At 42.8% G+C, this 14638-nt stretch overlaps 1 protein-coding gene across 11 annotated transcripts in view; it reads right to left on the reverse strand.

The window, feature by feature from the left end:
- Positions 1-14638, reverse strand: part of BRCA1 (BRCA1 DNA repair associated) — an 85615-nt gene that overhangs the window by 47258 nt on the left and 23719 nt on the right. For 9 of the 11 annotated variants that reach the window (XM_050762523.1, XM_050762520.1, XM_050762529.1 and 6 more), the window contains 5 exons: positions 14059-14198; positions 9693-9798; positions 6820-6865; positions 4456-4532; positions 51-3476 (listed from right to left, as the gene is read on the reverse strand). In XM_050762523.1, coding sequence (XP_050618480.1) covers positions 51-3476; positions 4456-4532; positions 6820-6865; positions 9693-9798; positions 14059-14198 — 3795 coding nt within the window. The remainder of the gene's footprint in view (positions 1-50; positions 3477-4455; positions 4533-6819; positions 6866-9692; positions 9799-14058; positions 14199-14638) is intronic. The other 2 variants (XM_050762526.1, XM_050762525.1) reach the window with 1 other exon arrangement.

Consider the following 14638-nt stretch of genomic DNA (forward strand, 5'->3'; position numbering starts at 1 on the left):
GCTCATTTCTATAAATAGACTGGGGCAAACACAAAATCTGGTTCCAATACCTAAGTTTGAATCCACACTTTGCTCTTCTTGATTATCTTCTTCCAAGCCCGTTCCCCTTTCTTCATCATCTGAAACCAATTCCTTGTCACTCAGACCAACTCCCTGGCTTTCAGACTGATGCCTCATTCGTTTGGAAGAACCAATCAAGAAAGGATCCTGGGTGTTTGTATTTGCAGTCAAGTCTTCCAGTTCACTGCACTGTGAAGAAAACAAGCTACCAGAACATTTTGTTTCCTCACTAAGGTGATGTTCCTGGGATGCCTTTGCCAATATTACCTGGTTACTACAGTCAGTTAAGCTATTCTTCAATGATAATAAATTCTCCTCTGTGTTCTTAGACAGACACTCGGTAGCAACAGTGCTATGCCTAGTAGTCTGAGAAGGTATATTGCTTACTTTACCAAATAACAAGTGTTGGAAGCAGGGAAGCTCTTCATCCTCACTAGATAAGTTCTCTTCTGAGGACTCTAATTTCTTGGCCTCTTTTCGGTAACCCTGAGCTAAATGTGTATGGGTGAAAGGGCTAGGGCTCCTGCTGAGCTCTCCTCTCTGGATGCTTTTGCTAAAAACAGCAGAACTCTCCTTAATGTCATTTTCAGCAAAACTAGTATCTTCCTTTATTTCACCATCATCTAACAGATCATCAGGAGTCTCAGAACAAACCTCAGACGCATGACTACTTCCCATAGGCTGTTCTAGGTTATCTGAAATCAGACATGGAGAGAAGTCTGTATTAACAGTCTGAACTAATTCTTCATGTTCTTGCTTTTTTATTTCAGGATGCTTACAATTACTTATAGGAAGACTTTGTTTACAGACCTCAGGTTGCAAAAGCCCTAATCTAAGCACAGCATTCAATTTTGGCCCTCTGTTTCTACCTAGTTCTGCTTGAATGTTTTCATCACTGGAACCTACTTCATTAATACTGGAGCCCACTTCATTAGTACTGGAACCTACTTCATTAATATTGCTCGAGCTGGCTTCTTTAAAAGCATTTTCTCTAATGTTATTATGGCTAATTGTGCTCACTGTACTTGGAATGATGTTCTCGTTTCCCACTGCTCTTTCAGGTGACACTGAATGTTCCTCAGAGTTTTCCTCTAGCAGGTTTTTGTTACATTTAGTTTTAACAAATGACTTGACAGGAAAAAGTGGTGGTATATGGTATGGGTTTTGTAAAAGTCCATGTTTATTTGGAGTAATGAGTCCAGTTTCGTTGCCTCTGAACTGAGATGATAGACAAAACCTAGAGCCTCCTTTGATACTACATTTGGCATTATCAACTGGCTTATCTTTCTGACAAACCACAGAAAAGCCTGCAGTGATATTAACTGTCTGTACAGGCTTGATATTAGACTCTTTCTTTCCTTGATTTTCTTCCTTTTGTTCACATTCAGAAGTAACTTTTGGACTTTGTTTCTTTAAGGACCTAGAGTGGGCAGAGAATGTTGCACATTCCTCTTCTGGATTTCCTGGATTTGAAAACAGAGCAAAGGACTGGCGCTTTGAAACCTTGAATGTATTCTGCAAATACTGAGTATCAAGTTCACTTTCTTCTATTTCTATGCTTGTTTCCTGACTGTGGTTAACTTCACTTCCCAATGGATACTTAAAGCCTTCTGTGTCATTTCTAGTATCTTCAGAACAACCATGAATTAGTTCCTTGGGGTTTTCAAATGCTGCACACTGACTCATACATTTATTTCGTTCTGTTTTTGCCTTCCCTAGAGTGCTAACTTCCAGTAATGAGATACTTTCCTGAGTGCCATAATCGGTACCAGGTACCAAAGAAATACTGCTACTCTCTACAGATCTTTCAGTTTGTAAAACCCTTTCTCCACTTAACATGAGATCTTTGGGGTCTTTGGCATTATTAGACACTTTAACTGTTTCTAGTTTCTCTTCTTTTTCTTCTCTTGAAAGGCTAGGATTGACAAATTCTTTAAGTTCACTAGTATTTGAACAGTTAGTAAAAGAACCAGGTACCTTTGTTAACTTCAGTTCTGGGAAAGTATCACTGGCATGTCTTTTAGTTGTCTGTTCATTTGGCTTGTTACTCTTCTTGGCTCCAGTTGCAGATTCTTTATCTTCCATGAGTTGTAGGTTTCTGCTGTGCCTGACTGGCATTTGGTTGTAATTTTTTTTCTTTATCTCTTCACTGCTAGAACAACTATCAATTTGTAGTTCAGTACAATTAGGTGGGCTTAGATTTCTACTGACTGCTAGTTCAAGCGCATGAATATGCCTGGTAGAAGACTTCCTCCTCAGCCTATTTTTTTTAGGTGCTTTTGAATTGTGGATATTTAATTCTAGTTCCATATTGTTTATACTGCTGCTTATAGGTTCAGCTTTAGTTTTGAAAGCAGATTCTTCTTCCAGTGATTCTATTGGGTTAGGATTTTTCTCATTCTGAATAGAATCACCTTTTGTTTTATTCTCATGAGCACTATTAGTAATATTCATCACTTGACCATTCTGCTCCATTTGGTTAGTTCCCTGATTTATTATTTCAGGAGTCTTTTGAACTGCCAAATCTGCTTTCTTTATAAAATCCTCAGGATGAAGACCTGATGTAGTTCTCCTTTTACGCTTTAATTTATTTGTGGGGGGACGCTCTTGCATTATCTGTGACTCAGTAACAAGTGCTCCTATAATTAGATTTTCAGTTACATGGCTTAAATTGGGAAGGTTTGCCTTCCTCCGATAGGTTTTCCCAAATATTTTGTCTTTAATATTACTCTCTACTGAACTGGAGTGAACTCTTTCACTTTTACATATTAAAGGCTCATGAGGATCACTGGCCAGTAAGTCTATTTTCTCTGAAGAACCAGAATATTCATCTACCTCATTTAGAACATCCAATACATCAGCTACTTTGGCATTTGATTCAGACCCCCCATCATGTGAGTCATCAGAACTTAACAGTTCATCACTTCTGGAAAACCACTCATTAACTTTCTGAATGCTGCTATTTAGTGTTATCCAAGGAACATCTTCAGTGTCTCTAGGATTCTCAGAGCATGGCAGTTTTTGCTTATTCCATTCTTTTCTCTCATACAGGGCATGAGCATTCAGATCTACCTTTTTCTCTGTGCTGGGAGTCTGCCTATCATTACATGTTTCCTTACTTCCAGTCCATCTGTTATGTTGGCTCCTTGCCAAGCCAGGCTGTTTGCTTTTATTACAGAATTCAGCCTTTTCTACATTCATTCTGTCTTTAGTGAGTAATAAACTGTTCTCATGCTGTAATGAGCTGGCATGAGTATTTGTGCCACATGGCTCCACATGCAAGTTTGAAACAGAACTACCCTGATACTTTTCTGGATGCCTCTCAGTTGCATGTTTCTCAGTGGTGTTCACATCATTATTACTGGACTGATGATGTTCAGTATTTGTTATATCCTTCTCAGAAAATTCACAAGCAGCTGAAAATACACAAAAATAACAAGGTACTCAAAAACTGAATTGTCATTAAAAAAATACATACTTCATACACCTTGGAGGTGGAAATCAACCAATTGGCTATATTTAGAGAAACTAACCTCATAAACTACCAAGTATACTGAAGATGTAGCTCATACTCTTTCATTTAATTCCTATTTACTTAGATTATTTCCACTTAGGATCCATTAAATTTTTAATTTCAGAATTTTCCCTATGCAGAAACCACACCTCCTATTTCTCTAATGTCTAAGAGTGAATTAAAAGCAGACTGGCCATCAGAAAACCAGTTCTGATGTACTCTAAAGATCACTGGCCGTTAAGTCTACTTAATACTCTGTTCTATCTACAGACTTACCATTCCCTATATTTAAAAACCAGTAGGCAAAAGATGAAACACAAATACATCAATTAAAAGTAAAGGGCAGGCCAGGCACAGTGGCTCAAGCCTGTAACTGCAGCACTTTGGGAGGCTGAAGTGGGCAGACTGCTTGAGTCCAGGAGTTTGAGAACAGCCTTGGAAACATGGCGAAACTCTGTCTCTATAAAACCACAAAAAATTAGCCGGGTGTGGTGACGTGTGCCTGTAGTCCCAGCTACTCAGGAGGCTGAGGTGGGAGGATAGCTTGAGCCCGTGTGGTGGAGGTTGCAGTGAGCCAAGATTGCTTCATTGCACTCCAACCTGGGCAACAGAGTGAGACCCCATCTCAAAAACAAAAAACAAATAACAAAAAACAAAAAACAAAAGGGCAACAATCAGTTACAGAAAGTCTTATTATTATTGCTACATTAGTCTAGTACCATTTAAATCTATCAGATCATACCATGACATTTGACAAAGAATGATACTCTAACTCTGCCAAGAGATTTTGTGGATTGTAAAGGTCCCAAATGGTCTTCAGAATAATCTAATTACAGTACTGTATCTACCCACTCTGTTAAATTGGGAAACTTTGCCATTACCCTTTTTTGCAGAATCCAAACTGGTTTCATCCCTGGTTCCTTGAGGGGTGATTTGTAACAATTCTTGATCTCCCACACTATAGGGAAAAGACAGAGTCCTAATGAGAAACACTAGTTATACTTATGCAGAACTGTCAAATGACCAAGATCAAATATTTTAGCTTTTTCAGTTACAGAAAGTTGACCAATCTTATTGAGTTAGCGAAAGCTGCTCTCTCCTTTAGAAACTTCTAGTTGAAATGGAATGGTTGCTGGGCACGGTGGCTCACGCCTGTAATTCCAGCACTTTGGAAGGCCGAGGCGGGTGGATCACTTGAGATCATGAGTTCAAGCCAGCCTGGCCAACAAGGTGAACCCCTGTCTAATACAAAAATTAGCCGGGTGTGGTGGTGTGCACCTGTAGTCCCAGCTACTTGAGAGGCTGAGGCAGGAGTATGGCTTGAACCCGGGAGGCAGAGGTTGCGGAAACGTGAGATCACACCACTGTACTCCAGCCTGGGCAACAGAGCAAGACTCTGTCTCAAAAAAAAAAAAAAATTAAAGAAATGGAATGGTCAATTAGCTGGGTGGTGGTGTACACCTGTAGTCCCAGCTACTTGTGAGGCTGAGACAGGAGAATCGCTTGACCCTGGGAGGCGGAGGTTGCAGTGAGCCAAGATCACACCACTGCACTCCAGCCTGGGGCGGCAGAGTAAGACTCTGTCTCAAAAAAAAAAAAAGAGAGAAATGGAATGGTCAAAGACCGAGGACGCACAGCCACAAAAATCAGACCAGGAGCCGGGCGCGGTGGCTCAAGCCTGTAATCCCAGCACTTTGGGAGGCTGAGACGGGCGGATCACAAGGTCAGGAGATCGAGACCATCCTGGCTAACATGGTGAAACACCGTCTCTACTAAAAAATACAAAAAGCTAGCCGGGCGAGGTGGCGGGCGCCTGTAGTCCCAGCTACTCGGGAGGCTGAGGCAGGAGAATGGCGTGAACCCGGGAGGCGGAGCTTGCAGTGAGCTGAGATCCGGCCACTGCACTCCAGCCCGGGTGACAGAGCGAGACTCCGTCAAAAAAAAAAAAAAAAAAAAAAAAAAAAAAAAAAATCAGACCAGGAACATTACTTTATGGACTTGCAAATGAAAGCCAACATTTAAGTGACAGCCAAAAGACAGCTTTTAAAAACACTTAAAAGTGTATCTTAATGAGAAGGCAGGAGCAAGGATATCTAAACAAAGGGAACAGTAGGATTGCAGATAACCCAACAGAACACCACTTTGCTACACTACTTTCTGTGCTGCTTTTCAGTGTAAAAGTCATTTCCTTCCAATCGTGAGATTAGGGAAGTCATTTACAAACAAAAACTGACAATATTGCCATTATAGTTCAGACTAGATCTTAGACAGGGTCAGCCGGGCATGGTAGCTCATGCCTGTAATCCCAGCACTTTGGGAGGTTGAGGTGGGTGGATCACTTGAGCTCATGAGTTTGAGAACAGGCTGGCCAACATGGTGAAACCCTGTCTCTACTAAAAATACAAAAATTAGCTGGGTGTGGTGGCGTGTGCCTGTAATCCTAGCTACTTGGAAGGCTGAGACAGGAGAATCACTTGAACCAGGGAGTTGGAGATTGCAGTAAGCCGAGATGGCGCCACTGCACTCCAGCCTGGAAACAGGGCAAGACCCCGTCTCCAAAAAAAAAAAAAGAAAAAAGAAAAAAAAAAACTTAGGGTCAAGCAATAATTCCTAAGGAAGGTAGGTAACATAGTTGGGGCTGCTTGTAGATTATTATATAACATACAGACAAAGCTTGAGAGATATGTGGAAATAAGGAACAGAGGAAAGAAAGAGTTGAAAATGAAGTCCTTGAGCATTTTCATCAGTCACAATTACCGCTGTGTCAATATTACTGTATATGAGGAACTTAAAGAACAACAATCTGCTAGAAGCAAGCATGTGCAGAGTTCTGTTATCCTAAATTCCTTTGGACAGTATTAATAACTAAATCTAACAAACAAAAAGGGTATTTCCTCCACTATAAAATGAGAGGACTAAACTAGATGATCTCTAAGGTTTCTTCCAATACCATGATTCTAGTCTAGAGAAACACCAGCCTACTTGAGGGAGGAAGGTGGGAGGAGGGAGAAATTCAGAAAGGAAGGAAACAAAAAACTGTGGGGTATGCTCAATAATAACTGGATGATGAAAAAAAACTGTATGCCAAATCCCAAATCGTGTGTTTACCTATATAACAAACTGCACATACATCTCTGAACCTAAAATAAAAGTTAAAATATTTTAAAAAGAGAGAAACATCAATCCTTAATATTAACTAAATAGGAAAATACCAGCTTCATAGGCAAAGGTTCTCTTTGACTCACCTGCAATAAGTTGCCTTATTAACCGTATCTTCAGAAGAATCAGATCCTAAAAAATTTCCCCCCAAAAAAAAATCAATAAAAGATTTCTTAATTAAAAGGGTTAAACAAAAAATGTACTTGTTGAAAACCAGATATTCAACTAGAAATATTTATTGAGCATCTAGTATGTGGCAGGTACAATGCTAGTTAAGCCAGTGTGTAATACAGAGAAGTGGTTAAAAACACGGGCTTGGCCAGGCACAGTGGCTCTCACCTGTAATCCCAGCACTTTAGGAGGCCGAGATGGGTGGATTATTTGAGCTTAGGAGTTTGAGACCAGCCTGGCCAGCAAGGTGAGACCCTGTTCCTACTGAAAACAAAAACAAAAACAAAAAGCACAGGCTCTGACATCTAACTTCCTAGGTTTGAATCATGGCTCAGCCACTTACTAGGTTTACTACCTTGGAAAAATTTCATAACCTCTCTGTGCCTTAATTTCCTCATCTGTAAAATAAGTATAATAGGAACAATCTCAGAGGTCTGACATGCATCTAAATGAGTTATACAAGAAAAACACAATAGTGCCTGGAATATAGTTAAGTGCTCCTAAATATTAACTACTATAACTATTTTTACAATGCCTGTTGTCTAGGAATTTATGATCGTAAGGGGGGAAAACAGTAAGTGTTATGATAAATAGATGGTGGTGCCTGGGAGCTCAAAAGACAGCTACCCTTTTTAATTATAAATATATTCTAAAAAAATAACCCAATTAGAGAGCCCAGTTTGAATTCTGAGCTCAGCAGCTCTTCTTTTTTTTTTTTTTTTTTTTTCAAGATGGGGTCTTGCTCTGTCACCCAGGTTGGAGTACAGTGGCATGATCATAGCTCACTATAGCCTCAAACCCCTGGATTCAATCTACCTGCTCACCTATGCCTCCTGAGTAGCTGGGACTACAGATACACACCACCACACCCAGCTAATTAAAAAAAAAATTTTTTTTTTAGCGATGAGGTCTTGCTATGTTGCCCAGGCTGGTCTCAAACTCCTGGCTTCAAGCAATCCTCTGCCACTGCTGAGATTACAAGTCTTAGATACTATGCTGGCCTCAACTCTTCTTTTTCTTTCTTTTTATAAGCTTAAAAAAATTTATTATTAAAAAAAAATTTTTTTTTTTTTTTGAGATGGAGTCTCACTCTATTGCCCAGGCTGGAGTGCAGAGACATGGTGTCGGCTCATTGCAACCTCCGCCATCCTGGTTCAATTCTCCTGCCTCAGCCTCCTGAGTAGCTGGGATTACACGTGTGCACCACCACACCCAGCTAATTTTTTTTTTTTTTGTATTTTTAGTAAAGAAGGGTTTTACCATGTTATCCAGGCTGGTCTTGAACTCTGACCTCAGGTGGTCTACCTGCCTCAGCCTCCCAAAGTGTTGGGATTACAGGCATGAGCCACTGCACCTGGCCAAAATGTATTATTATTTTAAAAATAGAGACAGGGTTTCCCTATGTTGGCCAGGCTGGTCTTAAACTCCTGGACTCCAGTCCTTCTGTCTCGGCCTTCCAAAGTGTTAGGATTACAGGCATGAGCCATCCTGCCCAGCCAAGATACAGCTCTTTTTTTTTTTTTTTTTTTTTTTGAGACCGAGTTTCAATCTTGTCGCCCAGGCCAGAGTCCAATGGCGCGATCTTGGCTCACCGCAACATCCGCCTCCTGAGTTTAAGTGATTCTCCTGCTTCAGCCTCCCGAGTAGCTGGGATTACAGTAATGTGCCACCACCCCGGCTAATTTTTTTTTTTTTTTTTTTTTTTTTTAAGTAGAGACGGGGTTTCTCCACGTTGGTCAGGCTGGTCTTGAACTCCCGACCTCAGGTGATCCACCTGCCTCGGCCTCCCAAAGTGCTGGGATTACAGGCATAAGCCACTGTGCCCGACAATTCAGCTCTTCTTAAAAGGCTTCCTCATCCAGTACAATTTATCTTGGAACTAAATACTGTAGCAATCCATCATGTTTTTTCTTACTGCTACTCTCCATCTTTCCAAAACATATTTACACATATTTAAAACCAGATATTCGGCCGGGCGCAGTGGCTCAAGCCTGTAATCCCAGCACTTTGGGAGGCCGAGACGGGCGGATCACGAGGTCAGGAGATCGAGACCATCCTGGCTAACACGGTGAAACCCCGTCTCTACTAAAAATACAAGAAAATTAGCCGGGCGAGGTGGCGGGCGCCTGTAGTCCCAGCTACTCGGGAGGCTGAGGCAGGAGAATGGCGTGAACCCGGGAGGCGGAGCTTGCAGTGAGCCGAGATCGCGCCACTGCACTCCAGCCTGGGGCACAGAGCAAGACTCCGTCTCAAAAAAAAAAAAAACCAGATATTCTTTCTTTTGCTCCCTTTTCTTTTTTCAGATGGAGTTTTGCTCTTCTTGCCCAGGCTGGAGGGCAATGGTGCAATCTCAGCTTACCTCAACCTCCGCCTCCCGGGTTCAAGTGATTCTCCTGCCTCACCCTCCCGAGTAGCTGAGATTACAGGCGGCATGTGCCACCACATCTGGCTAATTTTGTATTTTTTGGTAGAGACAGGATTTCTCCATGTTGGCCAGTCTGGTCTCGAATTCCCAACCTCAGGTGATCCGCCCGCCTCGGCCTCCCAAAGTGGTGGGATTACAGGCGTGAGCCACCGTGCCCAGCCTCTTTTGCTCCCTTTTTAAAGTAAGATGCTTCAAGGTGGGAACTGCATCTTTTACATTATTTATAACTCACCATAGGGCTCATAAAATTCACTTCCCAAAGCTGCCTACCACAAATGCAAATTATGACCAAGATTTTTTGCAAAATGATAACAAGCAATCCAGCAATTATTATTAAATACTTAAGAAATCTGAGATCCTTACCCAGTTCAATGTAGACAGACTTCTTTTGAGGTTGTATCTGCTGCTTTGTCCTCAGAGTTCTCACAATTCCAAGGTTAGAGAGTGGGACACTGAGACTGGTTTCCTGCTAAACAGTATGGTAAAGAATGGTCAAGCAATTGTTGGCTGGTTCTGTGCTTTTCCTCCTGAAGAGAAACTTGACACCATGGACAAAATAAATTGACCATCAGCAGTCAGCTAACATGTATGATGCCTGGAAAAAAATGCCTGGAAATTTACACACTAAAATCTCAGTGGTTGGGAGTGGTAGCTCATGCCCATAATCACAGCACTTTGGGAGGCTGGGGCAGCAGGACTGCTTAAGGCCAGGAGTTCAAGACCAGAGTAAGCAACAGAGTGAGACCCAGTCTCTACAAATAGTAGTAGTAGTAATAAAAAAAATATCTGGGATACATGTGATTTGAATATTTTTTCTTTCTGTTGTCTTAAATTTTTCAAAACTGATTATTTGTGTGATTTTTTGAAGTATTAATATAGCATATTTTGAAGCTGATACTTGATATACATTCCAATCACACCTGATAACATTCCTCTGTGGGGGGGGGGACAGAGTCCTGCTCTGTCACCCAGGCTGGAGTGCAGTGGTGCAAACTCAGCTCACTGCAACCTCCGCCTCCTGAGTTCAAGAGATTCTCCTGCCTTAGCCTCCTGAGTAGCTGGGACTACAAGCACGTGCCACTATGCCTAGCTAATTTTTGCATACATATATATATTTTTGTTGTTGTTTTGAGAGAGTCTTGCTCTGTTGCCAGGCTGGAGTGCAGTGGCACGATCTTGGCACACTGCAACCTCCGCCTCCCGGGTTTAATTGATTCTCCTGCCTCAGCCTCCCAAGTAGCTGGGACTACAGGCGCACGCCACCACGCCTAGTTAATTTTTGTATTTTTAGTAGAGACGGGGCTTTGCAGTGTCAGCCAGGCTGGTCTCAAACTCCTGACCTCAAATGATCTGCCCGCCTCGGCCTCCCAAAGCGCTGGGATTACAGCCATGAGCCAACCGTGCCCAGCCAATAACATTTTTAAAAAGGATAAATCATGACAATAAAACCCCAGCACTCCTAAGAACATTCAGTATAGGAACTAAAAGCCCAACATTACTCTTTTTTTCTTCCTTTTTAGCCTTTCTGTAGCTTTTGAAAAATGAAGGCTGGTACTATAAGAACTACTTTTATTTTATTTGTATTTTTTTAGACAGAGTCTTGCTCTGTTGCCTAGGCTGGAGCGTGGTGGTGTGATCTCGGTTCACTGCAACCTCTGTCTCCTGGGTTCAAGAGATCCTCCCACCTCAGCCTCCCAAGGAGCTGGGACTACACACGCACGCCACCATGCCTGGCTAATTTTTGTATTTTTTGTCAAGATGGGGTTTCGCCACATTGCCCAGGCTGGTTTTTTTTTTTTTTTTTTTTTTTTTTTTTTTTGAGACGGAGTCTGGCTCTGTCGCCCAGGCTGGAGTGCAGTGGCGTGATCTCGGCTCACTGCAAGCTCCGCCTCCCGGGTTTACGCCATTCTCCTGCCTCAGCCTCCCGAGTAGCTGGGACTACAGGCGCCCGCCATCACGCCCGGCTAGTTTTTTGTATTTTTAGTAGAGACGGGATTTCACTGTGTGAGCTGGGATGGGATGGTCTCGATCTCCTGACCTCGTGATCCGCCGGCCTCGGCCTCCCAAAGTGCTGGGATTACAGGCATGAGCCACCCTGCCCAGCCAGAACACTTATATTTTTTTTCTTTTTTGAGACAGAGTCTCACTGTCGCCCAGGCTGGATTGCAGTAGCGTGATCTCGGCTCGCTGCAACCTCCGGGTCCTAGGTTCAAGCAATTCTTGTGCCTCAGCCTCCCGAGTAGCTGGGATTACAGGCACGTGCCACCACACCCAGCTAATTTTTGTATTTTTAGTAGAGACGGGGTTTCACCGTGTTGGCTAGGCTGGTCTCAAACTCCCGACCTCAAATGATCTGCCCGCCTCAGCCTCCCAAAGTGCTGGGATTAAAGGTGCAAGCTACTACGCCCAGCCCCAGAATGAATACTTTTTTTTTTTTTTTTTTTTGATACGGAGTCTGGCTTTGTTGCCCAGGCTGGAGTGCAGTGGTGCGATCTTGGCTCACTGCAAGCTCTGCCTCCCGGGTTCATGCCATTCCCCTGCCTCAGTCTCCCGAGTAGCTGGGACTACAGGTGCCCGCCACCTTGTCCGGCTAGTTTTTGGTATTTTTTTTTTTAGTAGAGATGGGGTTTCACCGTGTTAGCCAGGATGGTCTTGATCTCCTGACCTCGTGATCCGCCCGTCTCGGCCTCCCAAAGTGCTGGGATTACAGGCTTGAGCCACCGTGCCCGGCCAATTTTTTGTATTTTTAGTAGAGATGGGGTTTCACTGTGTTAGCTAGGATGGTCTCAATTCCCTGACCTCGTGATCCGCCCGCCTCGGCCTCCCAAAGTGCTGGGATTACAGGCGTGAGCCACCGCGCCCAGCCATGAATACTTTTAAGATCTCCATCATTCATGCACATATAAGTAACAACAGAGCAAATCACTACATTGTCTTTAACAGTTACACCTTTTAAGTTGAAGTAATTTTCTCTCTCTTTTTTTTTGAGATGGAGTCTCGATCTGTCACCCAGGCTGGAGTGCAGTGACGCAATCTTGGCTCACTGCAAGCTCCGCCTCCCAGGTTCACACCATTCTCTTGCCTTAGCCTCCAGAGCAGCTGGGACTACAGGCCCCCGCCAGCACGCCCGGCTAATTTTTTTGTATTTTTTTAGTACAGACGGGTTTCACCGTGTTAGCCCGGATGGTCTTGATCTCCTGACCTCGTGATCCGCCGGCCTTGGCCTCCCAAAGTGCTGGGATTACAGCACTGTGAGCCACTGTGCCCGGCCAGGTTTTTTTTTTTTTGCAACTAGGTCTTGCTTTGTCGCTGCGTGGTGGAGTGATCATAGCTCACAGTAGTCTACATCTCCTGAACTCAAGTGATCCTCCTATCTCAGCTTCCCAAGTAGCTGCGACTACAGGCACACACCACCATGCCCGGATAATTTAAATACACTTTTAAAATAGACAAGGACTTGCTATATTGCCCAAACTGATCTTGAACTCCTGAGCTCAGGCAATCCTCAAGCCTCCCAGTGCTGGGATTACAGGCGTGAGCCATGGCACCCGGCTTTTTTTTTTTAAATTGTAGAGACAGTGTCTCACTGTGTTGCCTACACTGGGCTCAAAGGACTTCCTACCTCAGCCTCCCAAAGTGTTGGGATTACAATCATGAGCCATGACACCCAGCTGAAGTAATTTCCAAATGCTTAAAAATATCAGTGAACTTACAGCTATTTTAGATAAGCATCACAGAGCAGATAAAGCTCCAAAGCAAGGAAGGGCCTATAATAGCTCTCTTTTTTGGCTGGGCGTGGTGGCTCATGCCTGTAATCCCAGCACTTTGAGAGGCCAAGGTGGGTGGATCACCTGAGGTCAGGAATTCAAGACCAGCCTGACCAATATGGTGAAACCCCGTTTCTACTAAAATTACAAAAATTAGCCAGGTCTGGTGGCATGCCCCTGTAGTCCCAGCTACTCAGGAGGCTGAGGCAGGAGAATTGCTTAAACCTGGGAGGCAGAGGTTGCAGTGAACTGACATCGTGTCACTGCACTCCAGCCTGGGCACCTGGGTGACAGAGTGAGACTCTGTCTCAAAAAAATAAAAAAAAAAAAAAAATCTGTCTTTTTGGTGTATCTGATGGGGATTTTGCTATGTTGCCTGGGATGATCTCAAACCTGGGCTCAAGTGATCCTCCCATTTCAGCCTCCCAAGTAGCTAGGATTATAGGTACATCCACCTCACCTGGCTGTAAGGTCTCTCTCTTGATCATACCAGGTACCCTGACCTTCTCTGAACTCTAACTGATTCGAACACTTGTCTAACCACTGAATATACCATCTTTCCTTCTTCATTAACTTTTTATATAAATCTATGAGCATCTAGCACATATACTAACATACTCACAATGCTCAATAAAGAGATGGTGCCAGAATAAATGAAAATGGGTTTACCGGCCAGGCACAGTGGCTCACACCTGTAATCCCAGCACTCTGGGTGGCCGAGGTGGGTGGATCACCTGAGGTCAGGAGTTTGAGACCAGCCTGGCCAACATGATGAAACCCCGTCTCTACTAAAAATACAAAAATTAGCTGGGCATGGTGGCGCATGCCTGTAATCCCAGCTACTAGAGGGGCTGAGGCAGGAGGACTGCTTCCAACCTGGGCCACAGAGCAAGACTCCGTCTCAAAAAAAAAAAAAAAAAAAAAAAAAAAAAAAAGAAGAAGAAGAAAACAAATGGTTTTACCAAGGAAGGATTTTCGGGTTCACTCTGTAGAAGTCTTTTGGCACGGTTTCTGTAGCCCATACTTTGGATGATAGAAACTTCATCTTTTAGATGTTCAGGAGAGTGATTTTCCTTTTTTGCAAAATTATAACTGTTTGCAACTGTAAATTACAAGGGAAAACATTATGTTTGCAGTTAGAGAAAAATGTATGAATTATAATCAAAGAAACCAAGAGAAATCCTATGTATGCTCTTTGTTGTGTTAAGACAATGCATTAAGGTTACCTGTGATTTTTTGAAAAATCAAATTTTAAAAAATCAACTGGAAATTTTACTCCTAGGAAACAAAAACAAATACAAGACCATCAAACTTACTTAGAGTCCTTGTCTTCCACCTTAACACTAAGAAATCTGCCTATCAATACTGTATTTCACTAAAGTTAAGATACCAACAATGTAAGCTGCACTATTATTTTCTGTAACACTAAGAAAGCAAGCACTCAAATTAAACAAATGACACACCATCAATAGTAAAATACTCCCAATTTCAGAGACGTTAAGATGTGAAAAATGTGCACCTTACAATTGATAAAATAAGGTG

The sequence above is a fragment of the Macaca thibetana genome, chromosome 16 (assembly GCF_024542745.1).
Source record: "Macaca thibetana thibetana isolate TM-01 chromosome 16, ASM2454274v1, whole genome shotgun sequence".
NCBI lineage: Eukaryota > Metazoa > Chordata > Mammalia > Primates > Cercopithecidae > Macaca > Macaca thibetana.